At 46.8% G+C, this 16699-nt stretch overlaps 2 protein-coding genes across 5 annotated transcripts in view; both read right to left on the reverse strand.

The window, feature by feature from the left end:
- Nucleotides 1-9711, reverse strand: part of FBXO10 (F-box protein 10) — a 168387-nt gene extending 158676 nt beyond the window's left edge. Inside the window, exon 1 of the mRNA XM_083718639.1 lies at nt 9393-9711. The gene's annotated coding sequence lies outside the window, so the exon portion shown is untranslated. The remainder of the gene's footprint in view (nt 1-9392) is intronic.
- FRMPD1 (FERM and PDZ domain containing 1) overlaps nt 1-16699 on the reverse strand; it is a 97414-nt gene that overhangs the window by 33762 nt on the left and 46953 nt on the right. For 3 of the 4 annotated variants that reach the window (XR_014559308.1, XM_083718309.1, XM_083718308.1), the window contains 3 exons: nt 10682-10771; nt 4458-4615; nt 2118-2223 (listed from right to left, as the gene is read on the reverse strand). Coding sequence is in view for 2 of the 4 variants with exons in the window: in XM_083718309.1 (XP_083574435.1) it covers nt 2118-2223; nt 4458-4615; nt 10682-10767 (350 nt within the window). In the remaining 2 variants the exon portion in view is untranslated. Of the gene's footprint in view, nt 1-2117; nt 2224-4457; nt 4616-10681; nt 10772-16699 lie in introns of those variants that run through there. The other variant, XM_083718310.1, reaches the window with a different exon arrangement.

Here is a 16699-nt window from a genome sequence, read left to right on the forward strand (position 1 = left end):
TCTGCTAACCCAGAAATATTACCTCGGGTTAAGAACTTTGCTTCAGGATGAGAACAGAAATTGAGCTGTGGCAGCAGCAGGAGGCCCCAATAGCTAAAGTGGTGCTTCAGGTTAAGAACAGTTTCAGGTTAAGAACGGACCTCCGGAACGAATTAAGTACTTAACCCAAGATACCACTGCATTCTGTAAAGTGCTATGTGTCAGGTATGTGTGCAGAAGCCAGGCCCTGTGACCCAGGACTGGGGCCTTCCTAAGTTTGTTCTGAAGAGGCAAGGCGCGGCCTCACAGGTGAGGCCAATTGGTAACTCACAGCACCTGGTGTCAAGAGCTGGGAAGGGATATAAGGTCAGCATTTCCCTTCAGCTCTTTGCCACAGCTGAAGGAGCGTCTCCACCCCCATCGTTCTACCCGGACACTGAGGTCCAGCGCCAAGGGCCTTCTGGTGGTTCCCTCACTGTGAGAAGCCAAGTTACAGGGAACCAGGCAGAGGGCCTTCTTGGTAGTGGCACCCACCCTGTGGAACGCCCTCCCACGAAATGTCAAAGAGAACAACAACTACCAGACTTTTAGAAGACATCTGAAGGCAGCCCTGTTTAGGGAAGCTTTTAATGTTTGATGTATTACAATATTTTAATATTTTTTTGGAAGCCGCCCGGAGTGGCTGGGGAAGCCCAGCCAGATGGGTGGGGTATAAATAAATAAATAAATAAACAAACAAATAAACAACAACAACAACAATAATAATAATAATTACAAAACACGTTCCCTGCCTTGCTGCGTTTGGTTCCTTGACTCCTTGCTTCTTGATCCTTGGACCCTTGACTTCATGACTCCCAGCTCTCCTGGTTTCCTGACTTCTGGCTTCTGGACCCCTGTTCCTGTTCCCACCCCACCATCTTGCCCCCGGTCCTGACGTCCCCTGCCGGGACTTCCATTGCCCGTGAACCGGACCATGACACCATGGGACTTCAGAAATACGTAACTCTTGATTGAACATGGTTAGGAGATGCCACAGAAAAATCTGGATCCTCCTTGGGATACCCAAACCCTGTCTTTGCTAGCACAAATCTCTGGTGAGAACCTAAGCTGTCCCTGTCCCTACCAGAGAAGAATGGCAGATTAAGTTGATGGATTATGCCGAAATGGCAAAACTGACCGGAAGAATCAGAAATCAGGAAGACCAAAATTTTAATCAGGAATGGGGGGAATTTATAATTTACCTTAAAAACCATTGCAAACAGTTAAAATCGTTAGTAGGATTGGAATAACACTTGCAGTTTAATGGTGAATTTTGGACATGAGATGTAAAAGATTTGGATTATTATAAAAGATGCAGGAGGAAATGATTAACAATAGGACCAACAAAAGGGAGGAGGGAAGTCCAGGAGATTCTTTGGAATCTTGTTTTTATGTTGTATATGCGATTGTAAAACTTTAATCTGAAAAGTCAAATAAATGAATTTATATATATTGTTACGGCTAAAATCTGGGTGCGGGGCTACACTGCCACCCAGCTCGTCGGACTAAGTGTCCGCGGGTCCCTGCGGAAGAAAATGAGCTCAGCCGGACAGGAGCAAAATGCGGAGATCCAAGGTTTATTGCGCAACAGGTTCAAGACGAGATTGAACAGCGAGAAAGGGGTGACATGAGTTTTTGAAAACTCCCTCCATGTCCCAGAATACAGTGCAAAACATGTCATGAATACATTAAAGAGAGGTTTGGTTACACGGATTACATCATGAATATATATTAAAGGGAGGTTGGGTTACACAGATTAACATATGGAGGAGGGAGGGGGGAATATGCAGAGTCGGAGATATGCACAGATAAACACTTCCTGAGAAGACAATGGTCCCAAATATGCATAGTCTGCCACCTGACATTGCCTGGAGGAAAGGCTGATCAGAGCGATTTGACAGGATTAGTTTCTATGAATTTTATAGATTTTAGTCCCTTTTGACATTGACAATTGGGAATAAATGGATATATTGTAGTGAAGAAGAAAGTAAAGAAGACATGCCCCCCCCCCCTCCGTATCATATAAAAAGAGAGAACCTAAGCTTTTCCTGGAGCTCAGCTGCATTATCTAATGCTTTGGGCATGCTCATGCATAGCACCTTAAAAGAGCGGCTGCTTGTTCCCCGGTAACATCTTCTTCAGCTGCTTTGTTGTTTATTGCAATGATGTGATCCCCCGGCAAAAGCTTCCCGTCAGCGGTGCTGCCTGCAAAACATTTTTTTTTTTAATAATATTTTTTATTAAGTTTGTAAAATACAGAAAAAAGAATAAAGAGCATATTATAAAAGTAAAATAAGAAGATTACAAATTTTCTTGTTCTTTTTTCCAAATCTACTGGACTTCCCCGCATCCTCCCAACCCTGCATTCTCTGTGAACATAACATCAGCAATTTGTTAACTTATTTCATTACTTATTGTATCCTTCGTTTTATCATGTTACCCAATTTCAAATGTATTATAACCCGAATCATGTACATTTTCATTTAAACACAATAAAGTTATTTCCTTATTCTTATCTCAGACTTCTTGTGCCTTAATTTCCATTTCTTTAGTTTAACATTACTGAAGCTAGAGTTTCCTAAAAGGTGCATTTTTTTAACATTCATACAACTTATAGTGTTTTTCCAGATAATCCTTAAATTTTTTCCAGTCCTCCTCGATTGTTTCTTCTCCCAAGTCTCGGATTCTGCCAGTCATTTCGGCCAGTTCCATGTAGTCCATCAACTGCGTTTGCCATTCCTCCAGTGTGGGTAAATCTTGTGTCTTCCAATGTTTTGCAATCAGAATCCTTGCTGCTGTAGTGGCGTACATAAAAAAAATTCTGTCCTTCTTAAGCACTCTCTGGTCCACCATGCCCAGGAGGAAGGCCTCTGGTTTCTTAGGTAAGGTAAATCTAAGTACCTTTTTTAGTTCATTATGAATCATTTCCCAAAAGGCCTTCACTTTCGGGCAGGTCCACCAGAGGTGAAAGAATGTCCCTTCCACCTCTTTACATTTCCAACATTTATTATCAGACAGGTGATATATCTTAGCAAGCTTGACTGGGGTCATGTACCACCGGTATATTGCCTGCAAAACATCAGGGCCTTGTTAGGGACAAATGATCTCTCCGCATTTACAAAATCAACTTGAATTGCAGAAAGCTGGAGCCTCACTTCAGACATCTTACGACATGAAAATGCAAACCAAAGTTACCCAATGAGACATAAGTGCACCATTGAGCGACTCCATCCCACCCTAGTCAGCTCAGGAAGGAATGGTAGTGCTCCTCCTCAGAAGTAGGAGATGAGTCATGCTGGGTATGTCCTCCTCTTGCTGCAACAAGCTCCCCTCTCCTCGGTCTCCCAGAATCAGAAGAGGTATGAAGAGAGAGGAGCAGAGACAGGCACATCGGTGTAGTCTCAGATTACTTGGGAAGGACCCAGGAAGGAGGAGATTCAGGCAGTTGTGAGAAGCCAGGGACCTTCAGTTTCCACAACTGTGACTTAGGGGCAAGACCTATGACGAAGACTTGCTGTTCCCCAAAATGGAAAGAAGTAGTCCCAGCAGAGGAAGAATGATACAAAAACTTATGGAATATACAAAAATGGCCAAAAGAATAAGAAATAAAGATAACAAACTTTTTATAAATGAATGGAAATGGTTTACTGAATATTTACAGATAAACTGTAAACAGATAAAAACATTGGCAAGATTATTGTAATAACCTGCAGCTATATAAGTGTGTGTGTGTGTGTATATATATATATATATATATATATATATATATATATATGTGTGTGTATGTGTGTGTATATATATGTGTGTGTGTGTGTGTGTGTGTGTATACACACAAACACACACACACATACGAACAGCCTTTACCAAAGGTGTCATGGGCTTTGAAGACTCAGAATGCAAGGGAGAAACGTAGAAACGTGCTAAGAGGAAGGCATGCTTGGCAAATCCACATTGTGATCAACTCCCACCCAGGAACCAATGTCCCCACTGTGGAAGGACGTGTGGGTCCAGAATTGGCCTCCACAGTCACTTACAGACTCATTGTTAAAACCGTGTTTATGGAAGACGGATCGCCAAAGAAGAAAGAAGAATATATGAAGGATAAATAAACGAGTAAGTAAAGTTAATTTGGATATGCAGAAGAAATTGAAAATAAATTTAAGGAACTGCAGAAAGAGGGGGGAAGGAGGTCAAGTTTTAAAATGTCAAAATGAATGCAACATCAGTGAAATGTATGTATCTGAAAAGTTTATTTTTTTTTTTTAAAAAAAGAGAAGAGTTGCTGTACTCATTAGACCTGGCGCTCCTGAGCAGACCTAGTTCCTTCGAATATAAAGTCAACTTTGCCTACTCTGTGTGATTCATTCCTTCCACCCACCCCACCCCTCTGTCATCATTGCATGTTATTTGGTGTTACCTTAGAGAGATATCATCCCTACCTGCAGCAACTGAGGTGATAAGCAGGGGAAGATGCTGGGAAACTTCAAAGCCATAATGTCCAAGCAGCACATCTTTTTGGACCTCCACTTTGAGCTTCACACGGGTTGGAGGCTGATATATGCTGTCCGAAGCTCTGTCACCCACTGACGCTCTCCCCCTGCAAAAAATTTTTTATAAAAAAAAATGCTTAAGAAGGTTGCCCATAGCTAAAGGTAAAGGGACCCCTGACCATTAGGTCCAGTCGTGGCCGACTCTGGGATTGCGGCGCTCATCTCGCTTTATTGGCTGAGGGAGCCAGCGTACAGCTTCCTGGTCATGTGGCCAGCATGACTAAGCCGCTTCTGGCGAACCAGAGCAGCGCACGGAAACGCCGTTTACCTTCCTGCCAGAGCGGTACCTATTTATCTACTTGCACTTGACGTGCTTTCGAACTGCGAGATGGGCAGGAGCAGGGACCGAGCAACAGGAGCTCACCCCTACACGGGGATTCGAACCGCCGACCTTCTGATCGCCAAGTCCTAGGCTCTGTGGTTTAACCCACAGCGCCACAGGAATTGATATATAATGAATTGGGGAAAAAATGTTTAACATAACTTTTGTTAAAAAAACCAGAAGCTTTTTTTTAGGAATTATAGGTGCAGAATTACCAAAAGAGAAGATTTTTTTTTACAATGTATGTGACGACAGCAGCACAGATGCTCTCAGCCCAGAGACGGAAAGAAGACAAAGTACTGCCCAGAGATGAATGGCAGACTAAGTTGATGGAATAAGCCGAAATGGCAAAAATGACGGGAAAGATCAGAAATCAGGAAGACCAAATCTTTATTAAGGACTGGGATGACTTTAAAACATATTTGAGAGATCACTGTAAATGGTTAACATCAGTAGCAGGAATATAAAAAACACTTGAAAAGAAAGGTGGACTTTGGATATTATGGACATTTATTATTAAGCAGATTACAGTAAATTGGATATTATGGACATTTATTATTGCAGTAGATAGATTACAGGAAAAAATGCAGGAACAAAATTATAAAAATGGAACCCATGGAGGGGTAGATGGAGGTCTGAAGGTTTGAGATAACCTTTTGTGTTCTTTGTTGTTGTTTGTTTGAATTGATATGTTTGTTATGTATAACTAGTAAAAGAAAAGGGACTCCTGACCATTAGGCCCAGTCGTGACTGACTCTGGGGTTGCGGTGCTCATCTCGCTTTACCTTCCCGTTTACCATTTACCTTCCCGCCGGAGTGGTACCTATTTATCTACTTGCACTTTGACGTGCTTTAACCGTGCTTTCGAATTGCTAGGTTGGCAGGAGCAGGGATCGAGCAACAGGAGCTCACCCTGTCGCGGGGATTCGAACCGCCGCGAAGTCCTAGGCTCTGTGGTTTAACCCACAGTGCCACCCGCGTCCCCATGTATAGCTAACTATTATGTAAAATTAAATAAAAAAAATTATATATAAAAAGAAGGTTGTCCATAGGGATGCAGGAAGGCATCATTTTCCATCCCACTCTGTAGTGCTTTTAATTCTGTTGGGAGCTGCCCAGAGTGGCTGGGGAAACTCAGCCAGTTGGGTGGGGTATAAATAATAATAATAATAATAATAATAATAATAATAATAATACTTTCCAGTGCATTTTTCTGTCACTTTCCATATTGGAGGAAGTCTGATCTTTTTGGAGAACTGAATCTATTGCATAGGGCTTCCCAATCGCCTAGAAATTCACAACCTGAATTTGCTAGGACATTATTGATTCCTTCCTGCAAATAGCAACCATTTGGAAGTGTCTGTCATGGACTGGCTTGGACTCAGAGGAATGGTGAGAGGCACAAACTGGGGAACCCCCAAGAGAAGAAGGCTCAGCTCTCCAGGGTTTCAAACAGGGCTCTCTCTCAGCTGTACCCAGAGACACTCTGGGCAGTTCCCAACAGAATATTAAAAACACAATAAAACATCAAACATTAAAAACTTCCCTAAAGAGGTTTGCCTTCAGATGTCTTCTAAAAGTCAGATAGTTGTTTATTTCCTTGACATCTGAAGGCAGGGTGTTCCACAGGGTGGGCACCACCACCGAGAAGGCCCTCTGCCTGGTTCCCTCTAACCTCCCTTCTTGCAGCAAGGGAACCCCCAGAAGGTCCTCGGAGCTGGACCTCAGTGTCCAGGCTGGATGATGGGGGTGGAGATGCTCCTTCAGGTATACTGGGCTGAGTCCATTTAGGGCTTTAAAGGTCAGCTCCAACACTTTGAATTGTGCTTGGAAATGTACTGGGAGCCAATGTAGGTCTTTCAGGGCCAGTGTTATATGGTCTCAGCGGCCACTCCCAGTCACCAGTCTGGCTGCCGCATTCTGGATTAGTTGTACAGGGAGTGAATAATAAGTAATGACAACAATGTGCAGGTATTGGGGCATAACATTTTCTCTTTTTTTCTGCCAGAAGGACAGCACTGTGGGAGGGGACCACCTGTTCCTGCTTCAGGTGGGCAACAGCAGGATGATGTCACAACAGCCACTGTCTGCCCAAGGAGAGAGGCTCTTATTGAACTGGGCAGCGCCAAGGAAGGAAGGGGGAGAGCTGGGAGGCAAGTTGTTTCAGCCATTCTAGGACTTCTGCTTACAGCAAGTGCCCTAGGCAGCCAGGGAGGGAGGGAGGAAAGGCTGGCATGAAAAGAAGCGGAGATAATGGAAGTAGGCACAGGAATGTTGGCAGCACTCCGGGTATCGCAGGGTGACAACTTCCAGAGCTTGCCAGGACATAGCATAGTTTAAGTGGCAGACGGGCAGAAAGAATAGCAAGCACTGGCATGGCAGCCTGGATAGATAAAGGCTCCAGCTTTCAGCATATGCCCCAGAGAGGGCAAAGGAGGTGAGGGAGAAATCAGAGAGCAGCAGTGTCGAGCGGAGCAATTGCAGGAAGCAGAGGCGGGCATTTTCTGAGACCACACAGCTTGGTGTGTGTGTGTGTGAGAAAGGCAGGCGGGCAGACCAGGAACAGAAGGATATGTGAGAAGAGGAGAATAAAGAGAGGACTGGCAGGGGCAGCCAGGATTTGGACCGGATGTGTGTGTGTGTGTGTGTGTGTGTGTGTGTGTGTGTGTTAGAGAGAGAGAGAGAGAGAAGAGGTAGGAAACAAGGCCAACTCAATACAGTGGTGCCCCGCAAGACGAACGCCTCGCAAGACGGAAAACCCGCTAGACGAAAGGGTTTTCCGTATTGGAGGCACTTCGCAAAACGAATTTCCCTATGGGCTTGCTTCGCAAGACGAAAATGTCTTGCGAGTTCCTGCGGTTCCCCCCCCTTTTTCCCTTTTTCCCTTTTTCCTAAGCCGCTAAGCCGCTTATCAGCTGATTGCTAAAAGCCGCTAAACCGCTAATAGCGCTAATCCGCTAAGCTGTCAATGGGCTTGCTTCGCAAGACGAAAAAACCGCTATACGAAGAGCCTCACGGAACGGATTAATTTCGTCTTGCGAGGCACCACTGTACATTTTGCCACCTGAGGCAAACCACAAAATGGTGACCCTCCCTGTCAAGGAAGAAGAGGTGAGTGAAGATTTGCATCAGAAACAACATGGTGGGGGGAAGAGTCACTAAATGGTCTCCCTCATGCGAGAAGTGAGGTTACAGGGAACCAGACAGAGGGCCTTCTCGGTAGTGGCACCCACTCTGTGAGACGCCCTCCCACCATGTGAAGGAAATAAGCAGCTATCCTATCTTTGAAAGACCTATGAAGGCAGCCCTGTTTAGGGAAGTTTTTAATATTTAATGGTGTATTGTTTTTAACACTCAATTGGTAGCCGCCCAGAGTGGCTGGGGAAACTCAGCCAGTTGGGTGGGGTATTAATAATAATAATAATAATAATAATAATAATAATAATGGTGATGATGATCGACATCAGGATCTGCTGCCCCTGTGGATCTTGCCACCCAACGTGGTTGTCTCACCTCGTCTCATGGGTGGGCCGGCCTTGGTGGGGAGGGATAGCAATGCTCACCCTGGACTTGCAGGGCAGCTTGGGAAGTTCCATCAGCCAATGGAAAAGAGAAAGGGCTTGGGGATGAAGGCAGGAGGCAGAGGGAGACAGGGACAGGAAGATCAAAAGGAAAACCCAAAACTGCAATAAAAGCGGAAGGAGAGAATGCAGGGACATTATGGAACGATGAACTACACAACGGGATGGGAAGGAAGGGAAGCATCAGCCGGATTCGCCCCACACAAAATTAGCAGCTGCCAGAAGTTCAAAGCAGCCCCCTATTGCAGGGGTGGAGACCCTTAGGCCTGGGAGGAAAATGCAGCTCTTCAGACCTCTCTACCTGGCTCTGAGGACTCTCTCCCTTTGAAGCCACACCCCTTCTCCCTGGGCTGCATCCCTCACCAGGCCTGCTATGCACTTGCCTCAAATGTTTTAGCTTTGCTCACTCATCAATTTTGTTCCTTGGGCAGAATCCAAGAGACGCCCTTTGATCGCCCTCGCCACCCCACAAACAGGCAGCAACGTTATTTCTTGGGGGTGGGGGAGAAACTGGATAGAAAGGAGCCATCTACAGCAACTTCCAAGACGAAAGGGGAGAGAGGCCACAGCAGCACTGGGTACCACATAGCTGTCAACCTACAGATTTGAAAATAAGGGACCAGCAGCCTCGAAAATAAGGGATCAGCAGCCAAAATAAGGGATTTTGGCTTAGTTTATACAGAAATCCGGCACTAATGGAGCCAGGCTGCTTTGGCTGCCACTGACTGTGTTTTGCAGGGAGTTAGACTAGATGATCCTAAGGGTCTACAACTCCAGCCAAAGAAGAGGGGCAGACAAAACGGATGAACGACGTCGAGATGGCAAAGCTTACAGGCAGAATTCGAAACCAGGAAGAGGACCTCTTTCATAAAGAATGGGGAAAGTTTATAATTTAGTTGAAAAGCTATTGTAGAGAGTTACATACATTGGTAGGATTGACAGAAAACTTGTAAAAATTTGAACTATGGGTGGACAAATGATTTATAAAAGTAGAGTTATGAAAGGGATGCAGAGGGGGAAATCACTACATTAAGATGCTGCACTGGTTGGAGGGTATGCTAAGCAGCACGTTGGGGCTGCCGTCGTCCTGGTGCAAGGAGTTCCATCGGCCCTTCCCCGCCCAAGAGAGAGGGAGGGAGGGAGACTCTCGCCCACGCCGCCCGTGAGCCCGGCATGAGGCGCTTGTGGCGCCGTGGCAGCCGCTGAAGCGCCGCCCTTCTGCGTCCCTCCCCATCCCTCCTCCCTCAGGCCGCCTCCTCAGCCGCCAACGCCGCCTCCGGCTTCCCCTGGCAGCGCGGCGGAAGTCTCGCAAGAGAGGGGCTGGCTGCCTGCCCGCCCGCCGCCACCCGTCTCCTCACAACGTGCCCCTGAGGGGGGGAAAGGGAGAGACGGGGACGCGGCAGCCCGTGAGCGCGCTCTCTCTTGCTCTCTTGAGGCGGAGGACCCCGAGCCGCTGCTTCCCTCCTGAGCATGAACCTGGGGAACTTAAGGAACATCATCAATCTGGGACAGCAGCAGGAAACGGCGCTGGGATAAGGGAGTTTCCCACCAAATAAGGGACGGTTGACAGCTATGGTACTGGGAGCCCCCTGGAACCAACCCATCAACTCCCCAGCTCAGCTTTCCGATACCGGAGGCAGCCAGCAGGGACCATACGTGCTGAGGTTCATCACCACCCGGAGAAGGTGGGTGGGATGATCAGGATCCGCTGAGAGAGAGAGCTGTTTCACAGCCTCTCTCAACAGCGCCCTCCCAACTTTACGCGGTTTCACATATATGTGCAGAGCCCGGCTACATAACCCTCTCGTGGGGAGACGCTATTATAATATGTTATAGATAGGGCTGCCTCTGAAAATGGTTTGGAAACTTCAGCTGGTGCAGAATTCAGCGGCCAGGTTGCTCACCGGAGCAAGACGATCTGAGCATATTACACTGATCCTGGTCCGACTGCACTGGCTACCAATTAGTTTCTGGGCCCAATTCAAACTGCTGGTTTTGACCTAAAAGGTAAAGGGACCCCTGACCATTAGGTCCAGTCGTGACCGACTCTGGGGTTGCGGCGCTCATCTCGCTTTATTGGCCGAGGGAGCCGGCGTACAGCTTCCGGGCCATGTGGCCAGCATGACTAAGCCGCTTCTGGTGAGCCAGAGCAGCGCATGGAAACGGCGTTTACCTTCCCCCTTTTAATGACATTTCCTTAAAATACCTACCTGGCTGCATGATCCCGTGACCGCCGCAGCCATTTGGCTACCATCTGCTCTATCCGACGTGCCTTGCGTGTCTCCAGATCTTCCATTTACCTGTGCAAGAAACATACCATCTCTATTATTATTATTATTATTATTATTATTATTATTATTATTAATATACAGCCCTATACCCAGGGGTCTCAGGGCAGTTCACAGAATAAAATCAAGCTATAAAACCACAAAATACCTAATAAAAATAAAAACAACAGCTCAATAGCCCCCCCGCCCCCCAAAAAACACATTTTAAAAGGACATAGGATGTATTTATCAGCTGACAAGACTTGACTGGATTTTCTCCAAGAAGGTTCACTTTTGGAGTCTTCAGACAAAGAGACCCCACATTCCTTTCTGTTACAGAAATATTCTTCATGTGCAAGGTTTTGTTAAGAGTTATTACTAAGACCTATCTCTGTAAACCTAAAAGCAGAAGTTATCGGTGTGTAGATAATGAGTTCCAAACTCTTTTTAAAGGTAGGCATGCATAAAGTAATTTGGAAGCATGGGAGGGAGAAAGAAAACTTTTCCTAAGAATGACCTCTAACTAGGGAGTCAGTGTGTTGAGTTTGAGCTGGGGGAGACTGAATTTAAATAATTATTTCAGCCAAAACACTGAGGCCCCATCTGCGCTATACATCTAAAGCAGCATCACATCACTTTAAACAGCCATGGCCTCCTGCAAAGAATCCTGGGAACTGTAGTTTGCTAAGGGTGCTGAGAGTCGTTAGGAGACCCCTCTTCCCATCACGGAACTACACTTCCCATAGTTCCATGGGAAGAGGTAATCTGAGGCCACAGTCCCTACAGATTTGCTTGAAGGAGGGTTCACGGTCCAGTTCTACAGCAAGGATAGGGAACCCGTGGATCATAACAACAACAACAACAGTTTATTATTTATACCGTATCCATCTGGCTGGGCTTCCCCGGCCACTGTGGGCAGCTCCCAAGAGAATATTAAGAACACAATAAAACATCAAACATTAAAAACTTCCCTAAACAGGGCTGCCTTCGGATATCTTCTAAAAGTCAGATAGTTGTTTATTTCCTTGACATCTGATGGGAGGGCGTTCCACAGGGCAGGTGCCCCTACCAAGAAGGCCTTCTGCCTGGTTCCCTGTAGCTTCACTTCTCACAGTGAGGGAACCACCAGAGCTGGACCTCAGTGTCTAGGCTGAATGATGGGGGTGGAGACACTCCTTCAGGTATACTTCAGATATTGTTGGACCTAAACTCCCATCATCCCTGACCATTGGTCATATTGACTTGGTCTGGTGGGAGTTGAAGTACAATAACACCCAGAGGGAACCTGCAACCTTCTTTCTATTGCTGGTTAACATCTGCTCAAGTTCAGCCCTCGGAGGTTCTAGCTTAGATCCTGGTGGTCCCAAAAGCTGGCTAGAACAAGGCAAGCATGAGAGCCAAGGGGAGAGGAGTATAATCCGGAGAATAACTGCTGGATGTTAATTGCCTCAGGTTGAAGGGAGAAGGAAGGGTTAATAAGGCAAAGAAGCTAAAAGTTGTGCAGCTAGGCAGAAAACCGCAAATGCGTCAGCTCTGTAGGCCAGAAGTTGCTTCCTGTTTTCAGCTCTGCAGACTGGGAGCTGTTTCCTGTTTTGTGCTATCTGTTTTAGAAATATTTTTAGAAATGCAAGACATACATGCAGGGCATGAGAAGGATTTCTCTCTACCTTCTCTGTACCATTGTACCTTGTAAGGGTTGCTCTCGAATATTTCCTGCAGTAAATTCCTGTACTAATCCTGTTTTTGCAGTTGCGGCATTACCAAACAATGGGTGTTTGCTAAACTCAGGCAGGTCAAGAGTCCAGCTTCCTGCCTTACCAGCTAGCCAGAAAATTGCAGCTGTTTGCAAATTTAACCAGCCTGCCAAAGAGGTCTCACTCTGTCTTTTATAACATGCATATGTTTTCATATTTCAAAACTACAAACCATGTTTGGGTGCCTTGGCAAAAAGGTGGTTTCTAGGGGGATGCATACCCCTAAACATTTTGTGAATCTAATGGAAGAAACTAATTTTTAAAACTTTTTAGTTTCTTCCACGGCGAATCATCACCATGTTTCCTGCCATACGCTTCCTGTCTTAAGTAATGCAAAGATAAGAAAAGACACGTATGGGGAAGTGCTTAGCTAGCAGAAAGACACGTATGGGGAAGTGCTTAGCTAGCAGAAAGACACGTATGAGGAAGTGCTTAGCCAGCAGATAGATGTGCCATATAAGGGAATAAGTTGAACATTTGCCAGCTGATTGGGAAAATTTGAGGAAGGAATGGGAGGGGGGAAATGCTCAAAAGGTATAAGAAGGCTTGCTGAAATGTATTTCTTTACAGCCAGCTTTCAGGAGGTATCCTGCTGGTTGTCTCTATGTACAGATTGTCTCTGTGCATAGATTTCAATAAACTTTTTCTCCAAAGAAGATTTTGCTTTCCTGGTACTTTTGTTCCCTCCAAGGTCCGGGGATGGCGAGGCTGATGGATCCCTAGGTAAATAAGGCTTCATTTCTTTGGGGGCTCGTGCCGGGATTAGCCTCCTCCCCAATATGGACCGGAGGGCCAGGCTCAACCAAGGTGAACAGCTCAGCAGCGTTTTGCAGGCTCCCCGTGCGCACCCCGCCTGTTTCGTGGGGGGGAGCCAGCCACACTGTTCTGGAGTGGAGACATCTTGTTGAGGGAGGAAAAGAGGACGGCGCCGAAAGGGGACAGGTCCGCAGCGGAACAGGTAAGCCCGATGGAAAGGGCAGCCCGACGGAAAAGGGCAGGAGGCTTGATCAACCTCACCTGGTTGTGGCAGGGTGTCACAGGCAATAAGGTGCCAGCCAGGAATAAGGGAATTGGTTGTGCAATAGAGTGCCAGCCACCAGGAATAAGGGGAAATTATATTGATGTGATTTGTATGTTGTGTGTGTTGCATGTCAGATACTCCAGTGATTGAATTGTCGAGTGTGGGCTGGGGTATTAGTGCCCCTTGGCTGGGCGATTGCAGGGTTGTGCAGGAGAATGCCACCAGCAGAAGTTGGGAACAGAAGAGGGTGGGATATATATATATATTGTGATTTTTGGTGTGTTCTGTGTGGTGTGTGTGTACCAGATACTCCAGTGTTTGTCTTGGTGTATGAGGGTCGGGGTTTAGCATTCCCCTTGGCCGAGCGGTTGCAGGATTGTGCATTTTTTGGCAGGGCGACCTCGCCAAATCACAATCTGTAGTATATGAAGTATGAGAGAATTTTTACTGTGAATAGGAGCGGAGTTTCTGGAAGAAATGGGTTCTGGCCAAAGTAAAAGCACCCCTTTTGGAAGGCTTTTTGGGGATCCAACCTGATGAGGGGAGGATGAGGACATTGTGAATTAGATTGGCCCACCCAGAAGAATAAATTGGCCGTCCACCAGGACCCTTGATTTGCAATTCATTTAATCCATTATATCAGAATATTTTGAATGTCCATTCTGATCAAATCCCCTATATTTCCACTTGGAAGACCAATGTGGAAAGGAACCCCCCCCCCTTGGTTGAAGTCATGCTGCCAAAAAGTCTCAGGCAGCCGTATCTGCTCAGTCAGGAAGAGAGGAGGACAACCCCCAGTCCTCCAGGATTCAGAGAGGGAAGAAGATAAAGTTTTGATGCCCCACCACCCCATGCCCCGGCAACAGCCCTGGCACCACCCCCGCCACAGGGAGCAGATGGCCCAGCCCCCAATCCCGTGGACAATGCATTGTTAGACCTGGGCAAAGATAAAGAAAGGGAAGAAAGAGAAGAGGATGATGAGGATGAAGAGTTTGTAGAAAGATTAGTTGAGCTAACCAAAAATAATAAGACATGGACAGAGGAAGGCAGTGAAAAGTGTGACCCTCCATAGGGCACATAAAGCACAGGAAAAGGGCGCGGCCAGAGTGATGCCTCTCCGCAGAGTGTATGACCCTCTGGCCCCCGCGGGACCTGATGGGGTGGTGCCCAATAGAACTCATACAGTTCAACATGCCTCCTTCTCTAGTGCAGAAATTTATAATTGGAGGAACCAAAACCCTTCATTTGAGGAAAACCCAGCAAATCAGACCACTGAAGGGCAAAATACCCTCACCACTTATCGCCAGAATGTCTTAAATGGCATGAGGAGGGCAGCCAGAAAACTCACCAACTTTGTGGAGGCCAGAGAAATAGTGCAAGGAACAGAGGAGGCCCCTGGAGCCTACTTAAAGAGGCTGAAGGAAGCCTACCGCCAGTATACGCCTGTGGACCCAGATGAGGCTGCCAATGTCCCTATCATAAAAACTGCCTTTGTAGCCCAGGCAGCGCCCGATATCCGCAGGAACATTAAAAAAAAAAAAAAAAACAACAACAAGAAAAAAAAAACCACAATGGTTTTATGGGCCACACCCTTGAATGGATGCTGGAACAAGCCCAGACCACTTATAATCAGAAAGAGGAAGAGGCCCAGAAGAAAAAGAAGTACCAGGCAAAGAAGTTGATGGCCCTGAGGATGGGAGGTCCACCGTTGGGAGAAACCGCCCGGGGAGGAGGGCGAGGCCGCTTAGGAAAGAATCAGCGTGCCATCTGCTGAGAGGCACCTATTTCCTCTCCCAGGCTAAAATGAGGAAATGTCAGATGTTATTATTACATCCGCGTTAGGAATTCCAAGTCACCACAGCCCTCAACCCAGCTACCCTATTACCGGTAGGAGAAGGTGGGGAGCCCACGCATGACTGCATTGAAGTAATGGATGAGGTGTACTCTAGCAGGCCTGACCTTAAAGATGAAGCAGACCCCCAGTGGCCATCATGGTTTATGGATGGAAGCAGCTTCATTGAGGCTGGACACTGGAAGGCAGGTTATGCAGTGGTAGCCCTGGAAGACCAGGTGATCAAGGCAAAGCCACTCCCGCCTGGAACATCGGCCCAGCTGGCAGAATTAACTGCGCTCACCAGAGCCCTAAACCTGGTGACAATGAACCAGCCTTTGTTCATTCAATGTTGCAGGAATTGGCTAAGGCACTACAAATTAACTGAAAGTTGCATACAGCATACAGACCCCAGAATCAGCCATCCAAGCTGACACAGGAAACTGGGTCTAATTGGGTGACAATGTTACCTCTGGCATTATTCAGGGTCCGCAGTCTCCCATTAAGACAGACCCATCTGTCACCCTTTGAAATTGTGGTTGGGAGACCGGTCCCATATGTCAGAATGTTGCCCCCACATGCTGGTCAGGATATGCAATTGAATAATTAAGTCCAGATATTCTTCCGAGTTTTCTTTTGTCTCAAACAGGTGGACCCAGGCTCGCAACCCCTGTGTGTTGGCTGCATCAGTTCGAGCCAGGTGATGAAGTGTGGGTAAAAGATTGGGCACGGACGCTGCTACAACCGTGCTGGAAGGGACCTTATATCGTCCTGCTCTCCACACCCACAGCCGTGAAAGTTGTCGGCATTACCCCTTGGGTCCACCATACTCAGTGAAGAAAGCCATTTCAGACTGGACAGTTACACCAGATCTAGAAAACTCCCTTCCTCTGACTATCTCCAGAAGCCTGGCAGACGACCGCTCTGCTGATATCACACCGGAAGCTGATATCTCTACGCACAGCTGAAGAATTGGATGGGAGGGGCGCCCGTGGGCAGCGTCCCCAACGTGAAAACCCATGCTGGGACTAATCCAGGAAGTCCACCAGGACATTTAATACTTTCATAAGGACTTTCTCTTTTCTCTCCTTGTTATATTCTGTATTGATTTGCTCTATGCCCCACAGCCCTGACCCCACTGAGCCATACCGCCCTTACTGGCCTGCTGGCCTCTGCTATGACTGGTTCGTCTTGCCGGTGGCAAGAGATGGCGTGCTCATTGGTTATTGGAAACAGGGGAGGGAGTAACCTAAATGGGACGGAACCTATCTTAATGCAAGTGTTGCAGGGGTGGGAGCCTTAACCAGGTGTGCATTGAAATTGCTGAACAAGTGCCAGTAAATTCTGCAGCACCA

This window comes from Podarcis gaigeae, assembly GCF_964106915.1.
Source record: "Podarcis gaigeae genome assembly, chromosome: 17".
Taxonomy (NCBI): Eukaryota; Metazoa; Chordata; class Lepidosauria; order Squamata; family Lacertidae; genus Podarcis; species Podarcis gaigeae.